This window comes from Apaloderma vittatum, unplaced genomic scaffold (assembly GCF_000703405.1).
Source record: "Apaloderma vittatum isolate BGI_N311 unplaced genomic scaffold, ASM70340v1 scaffold2434, whole genome shotgun sequence".
Lineage (NCBI taxonomy): Eukaryota > Metazoa > Chordata > Aves > Trogoniformes > Trogonidae > Apaloderma > Apaloderma vittatum.
Window position 1 is genome coordinate 134,920 of NW_009713087.1, and position 6,454 is coordinate 141,373.

Genomic DNA, 6,454 nt, shown 5'->3' on the forward strand with positions numbered 1-6,454 from the left:
TGAGGGTATATCAACAGTTAAAAGAAGATAGAGAGAGCCTGATTTGTGTTTCTAAATCATGCTATTAAAAGATTTATTTTAGCCATCTACTAGTGAGCTTGAAGGCTGATATGAAGGTTCCGGTGACAGAGCAGTAATCAGCTTTGCTTGTATCATCCTAGTTCAGGCACAAAAGTCATGCATCAGGGAATCTTTCAAAGCAAATTTTTAAACCAGCTATCGCTGTTAATGACTACCCCAGCTCAGTCCTGTAGTCTTTTAGTCCTGTGAGGAATACTTACTCGGGGAAGTTTTCCCATCAACTTCCATTAAGTCAATGAGTAAAAGCTATTTACTTGGGTAAGATTTGGTGCTATCACGTCATTCCATCTGAATTATTAATTAAATTCCAATGCACTACAGAAGATAACTATAGCACACGAGGTGTTTTGCTTCCTAATTATCTGGCTATGCCACTTGTTACATAACTTCATGTCGTGTGTTTGGAGCACATTTAGCCTTGATTTCAGGTGACTTTCACTTCTCTTACACCAGTATTTTAACTGCTGCTACTGTAAAGGAAATTCAGTGAGATTCCTGAGCTCTTCTTAATGGCAAGTGAAATTGTGCATAGATAACAGATCTTTCAAGCTCTGCTTTTGTTGTTAAAGCAGACAGAAAGCCTGGATACCTTTGTTGAAAGCAAGAAGCAGCGCCTGGACGACCCTTCAGCTTCATGCCTGCTCCCACCTTGTATCTCTCCGATACCAAATCACAGATTAACCAGCACTAAAGAGTAAGTTCTTTTTTTTTCTTTTCACATAACACTCATGAGTGATTTCACGGTGCTGTTCTGCAAATGTCTTTGCGGTAGAGCCAGATGGGCTTTACAGCCCATAAGCGTAAGTGACCTGACATTGCTGTTGCCATCCATCAGGAAGAGGATCCACATGGTTTTGGGTGAGATTCATTCATCCTTCCGACGGACTACAGGAATTGAGTGCCACCACAATCCTAGTGTGCTCTCCCACCCCCATTCTACATCTTTCCAATGTTCTTTCTTGCCCCCATTATCCTTAACCTCTGTGGCCGGAAGATCCTACTAAAAGTGGGCTTTATTTGATTGCCTGGAATTTATTTTTTTTAAATCGTTTTTGTAATAGACAGTTCTCAGTTTTACGAATCGAAATGGTGACTTTGACGTTCACTTCAGCAGCTCTTACTCTTTCAGCTGTGTGTACAGCAATGCCAGGGGTGACCATCCTAAATGTTTCAGGCGTACGTGCTTTGGATTTCAGCAGACATATAATCAAATAGTTTGTGCCTTTCAGAGTGTCTTTGAGAGATGGCTATAATGCTTGAGCAAACAGGCACCACATAAATAATGATTCTGATTAGTATAATCACAAGATTAACATTCTATAAATAACCAAAGAGTCCAATTCCCTTCTGTCATCAATTTTGTGCTTTTACAATTTTGAGATGAGGTACTTCTTTCTGCTTCACACTGAGAAAAGCAAAGAATCAAACCTGCCGTGTGCTTCTGAAAACAATTTGATTGTAGCACTATATAAATTTAGATAAAGTTCAAAAATCATTTAGGAAGTAGCACACAAGATTTAAAATTCATGAAAAGGATGAGCCTAATTTTATTTATACTGGTATAACTAGAAAGTAACTTCAGTCCTTGAACTAACCCCTCATTCCACCACTGAGAAAATCGGAGTTGGAAACTGGAAAAGGCAGATGAGTTGAAAGTTAGAATGTGATTTTTAACATGTTGCACATTTGATAAACATCATGATGGGTGTTGCTTGGATGTCATTGCTAGAAATACAGTGAGCAGAGATATATTGCTGAGGGAATCAAGGATTATCCATCCCCAACACCTACACAATCCATTAAAAGAATATTACTATTCTTGTCACCAGCAAGCCCTAAGGATCCACCCTCAACCTGATGTTTCTTAATTCGAGCTTGTTTTCCAGGTCATTAATTTGATTCCTTGGAGCTTTCAAGCCTTTGGTATTCTCCGTTAAAATATAATTGTGTCCATCAATAGTTATTTCCATATGCTAGCTTTTCCTCTCATCTGCTTCAAGTTTTGAAATAACATTTTCTGACACCTTTTCCACTGCAGTGATTGAGACCTGGATCGCACTATATTTGTTATTAGTGTCTTCTGAGTTTACTTGAAACTAATGCAATATTGTTTGGTAATTCAGGTCTTCAACTCCCAGAGATGTACTAACTGAATATAGATCAATGTATTTCCCAAAAGATTAGGGAGCTGGCTGAACTGTGTGACAACAAATTTCTGTAGAGCCCCAGACTGATTTTAAACAGTCAGGAGTGGTTTTGTTCTCCAGAGTGCAAAGTGGAGTTTTAAGGGGAGGCAGAAGAAAGACGAAGCTGAAAGTACACCGCTCAAGGGCATGGGGGAAAAAGAACACTGCAGTGGTAAAAGATTGGAAGACAAGCGTTGCCATTTGCTCCTTTATTTCAAAAGGTTCTACATTTTCTTTCAGGACTCTATGTCTTTATGTAAGGACTTTGAGCAATGAGGGTGGTTCAGCTACAGGTGTGATGATGCTGTTCATCCATTAAGAAGGTGGTGTGTCCCGTGGTGGATGTTCTCACTTGGGAAGAACCTTAGGTCTCTCCCATTAGAACTTGATTTCCATGCCAACAAGCCAAGCTCTCCAAAGCAGACTTCAGAGACATTCATTGAGCTTTTCTATAGGTACAGAGTGTTTTGACAGAAAGTGTGGTTCTGTGCTTCAAGACCATGATCTCTAGACCAAAATTTGAGAGTCTCCTTCTCTGGAGACTTTCAAAACCCACCTGGACGCATTCCTGTGTGGCTGCCTGGGGTGATCCTGCTCTGGCAGCGGGGGTTGGACTAGATGATCTCTAGAGGTCCTTTCCAAACCCGAACATTCTATGATTCTGTGATTCTGTGATTTGGAAACATTCAGGAGTCTGGAGGTATCAGTGAAAAACAGGCCACACCTGTGCTTTTGCAGCTCCTGTTGGCTGCCTCTCTATGGTTAAGGCATTTGAGTACATTTTTCTCATAATCTTTCCCTCAATATATAGGCTCAGTAAAGCAAGCAAAGATGCATAATTCATTTTTAAAGACTCACATGTCTAATATGGGCAATTATATGCTTAATTTCCACAAGTTTCTATGACTAGCTATACAACTTGAGTGTCAGTTGTGAACATAAAAGCCATTCACTCAGCCAAAGATCTAGTTTGTATTTTTAGCAACTACTTATCTAGCATTAATTTCATGTGCTGCTGAACATCACTTATAGCTGAATACCTGATTGGTAGACCCAGTCCAGACAAAGCACTATTGACAACATTTGGCAGTTTGTACCAACAGAGATTTGTACCAACAGAGAGTTATTTGCTGATGCGAACTGTGGGTCTGAGTTTCAAACCAGACTCACACCAGTGAAACATGCCTGTAACAGGCCTACTGGAACTGAGGCAAGCTTTTCAGCCTGTTTTTCAAGATTTCCTGTTCCCTTTTGTTTGACCTTTAGTTAAAGATGCACCTGTACGTGACAACACATACTAGCCCATCCCTTGGATAGTCACAACAGTGTTCACTGGGGTTCGTCACGGCAGAGGCAGCCTTCTCCATCTATGACAATGACTTCAGCCTCATTCAGTTGCTGCCATATGGTCCAAGCTAATGCGAGAGTGACCTTTCCCTGCTAACCCCCGGCAAAAAATCATATACGCCCTCAGTATGCAGCGTTTCATTGTGGACAGCAAGAGCAGAGGCAAAGTAAAGCCAAGTGATTGGTAGGGACAATGGCTTTGTCTCACTAATAGGCCAGAGATGCCACTGCATACCACGAGGAGTGGATAAAGGAAGGGCAAAGAAAGGCAGCTTGAAATGTGAGAGTAGATGGAAATTCTCTCTCCTTCACACACTGATCTGTTGTTGCCTGCTTGCTTGCTTTCTGCCCCAAAAGAAACCAGGCTGGAAAAAAAAAAGAAAAAATAGCAGATGAGGAGCCTTCTCTTTCCTTGATAATTGGCCTTTTCAGATGCGAAGATTAAACCCTGCAGCCACAAGACCATCAGTTCTGCTTGTATTTTTTCCTTGCACTTTTATTGTGTTTCTCCCTAGATTTTAAATATAGTTTAACTAACAATCATGTCAGCAAATTAAACCGTTGAGTCTCGGTAATTATTGCAATAAATTCATTCAAAATTAGTGATTACTGCAATCAGAGACCAGTTTCTTAGCCCATTAACAGCCCAAAGCAAAGTGACAATCTGGTTAACTGCTGGTAACAACCTATTTCATGGAGGTTATTGTTAATGTAAATGCTTTGGCATAAATCTGAGGGAGGTAATATTGCTAAATAAATTATCAGCTTAATTCCTGTGAAAACTCATAGGATTAAGTGGACAATAGAGAAGAATAGAAAAAGAAAAAAAAAAAGTAAAACCAGTTGGAATTATAGCTGTAAAGTATTGTTGGGGTTTTTTTTAATTTGTGTAGGAAAAAAATATCCTCAAGTGTTTTTGCCTTTGTGGTTAAGTGTTCCCACCCACAGAATGACAATGCTGAGTAGCTGCACTTGTATCTCTCTTTTCCCTATCTTATATTTGAGCCCAAAGATGAACTGTGAAATTTTAAGTAGTGAAGTTTCAATCATGGTACCTGCAACCTTCTTAACTTTTTCCTGTACTACTCTCTTAATCTGGTCACCTCTGTGTAGGAGCTGAGAAATGTTGCCTTGATTGCTTTATATTTGCCTTAAATTTCTCCGTGCAGTGGTAGACTCTGTTCAAGCAACAGAGTCCTGCCTTAGCCCTGGGAATAGCCACCGGTAGGCTGAGGGACCTCCCTAGTGGTGCAGGGTCACATCCTGAAGGGAACTTGGCCAGTGACTCACATTCAGTTTTTCTTCAGATGCTTTTGAGATAGATCTGCCAGACTTGGTTACTCTCTCTCCCCTTTGCAAAGCTGTACCAGGGCAAAAGAAGAGCTCCACACACCTCCGTGCACAGGGCCGTGGAGAAACCACCTCACTCTGTGCTCCCACTCACACAGGTTCCCTGCGTAGGACGCTCATTTGGGAGGCAGAGGGTTTGGATTCCGCTCATGGGTATTTCGTTAACTGTGTCTGCTTTGCCTCTGTACAATCCAGTAACACATGCTCGCTGTCTTGGGGCAGCACTTACACTCCTCTGGAAAACTTTCCTCTGGAAAAAGTTCAGAGTATTGTTGCTCTATAGCTATGGTAACTTGTCTGTGTTCCAAAACGCCCTTTGGGGGTAAGAAAGCTAACAGATGGGGCTTTGAGTGAGAACTTTTTGGAGGACATGTTGCAGGACCGCATGTGCGTAAAGTCAGTCTCCTCAAAAAACTGCTTGTCTTTTCCAGCCTCGTTGCTTTCCTTTGATCTTCTTCAGGTCCATGTGTTTTCTGAGCAGGACAGCATCCACAGCAGTCCTGCCATCAGGCACTACCGATTCTGTGCTCGTTTATTTTTTCAGTCTGAAAGTCTTTACTATCAGAGAGTTTCAAAAAAGATACTTTAATTCTGCGTCAGTACAATTAAAAAATGAGGAGTTTGTGATTTCACAGATAGGCTAAAATATTTTTTAGGGGGCCAGTTAGCTCAGTCAGTTGAGCATGGCGCTAACAACGTTAAGGTCGTGGGTTCGATTCCTGTTCGGTCCCCATGTGTTGCCTGATCTAGTCGAGAGGTGGCGCCCCTGGCGGCAAGGAGACTGGATTAAAATGGTCTCTAAGGTCCCTTCCAGCCTAGGCCATTCTGTGATTCTATGATTTTTGTATCACCAAAGGTTCAAAGTAGGGAAATGACCAAAGCAGGTGTAGATACTGATACTGTTGGTGAAACTGCAAAAGAGGCCAGACTGGAATGAGAGAGAGCTCCAGAGAGAGGACGAGCCAACAATGTGCCCTTGCAGCCAAGAAGACCAGTGGCATCCTTGGGTGCATTAAGAAGAGTGCTGGAGAGGGTGCAGCAGAGGGCCACTAAGATAATGAGGGGACTGGAGCATCTACTGTATGAGGAAAGGCTGAAAGAGCTGAGTCTGTTTAGTCTGGAGATGAGGCTGAGAGGGGATCTCATCAGGGCTTGTAAATGTCTAAAGAGTGGGGGTCAGGAGGATGGGACCAGACTCTTCTCAGTGGTCTCCAGCAATAGGACAAGGGATAGTGGTCACAAACTGGAAAACAGGAGGTCCAACCTAAACATGGGAAATACTTCTTTGCCATGAGGGTTACGGAGCACTGGGACAGGCTGCTCAGGGAGGTTGTGGAGTATCTGTCTTTGGAGGCTTTCAAAATCTGCCTGGACATGTTCCTGTGTGATCCACTGTAGGTGATCCTGCTCTGGCAGAAGGGTTGGACTAGATGACCTTCAGAGGTCCCTTCCAACGCTGCCCATTCTGTGGTTCTGTAAGGAAACAGGTT

The 6,454-nt window shown here is 42.2% G+C and overlaps 1 protein-coding gene across 1 annotated transcript in view; it reads left to right on the forward strand.

Annotated features, from left to right (window-relative positions):
- Nucleotides 1–6,454, forward strand: part of AFF2 (AF4/FMR2 family, member 2) — a gene marked incomplete at its 5' end in the record, with an annotated part of 118,458 nt that overhangs the window by 97,391 nt on the left and 14,613 nt on the right. Inside the window, one exon of the mRNA XM_009868226.1 lies at nucleotides 651–775. Coding sequence (XP_009866528.1) covers nucleotides 651–775 — 125 coding nt within the window. The remainder of the gene's footprint in view (nucleotides 1–650; nucleotides 776–6,454) is intronic.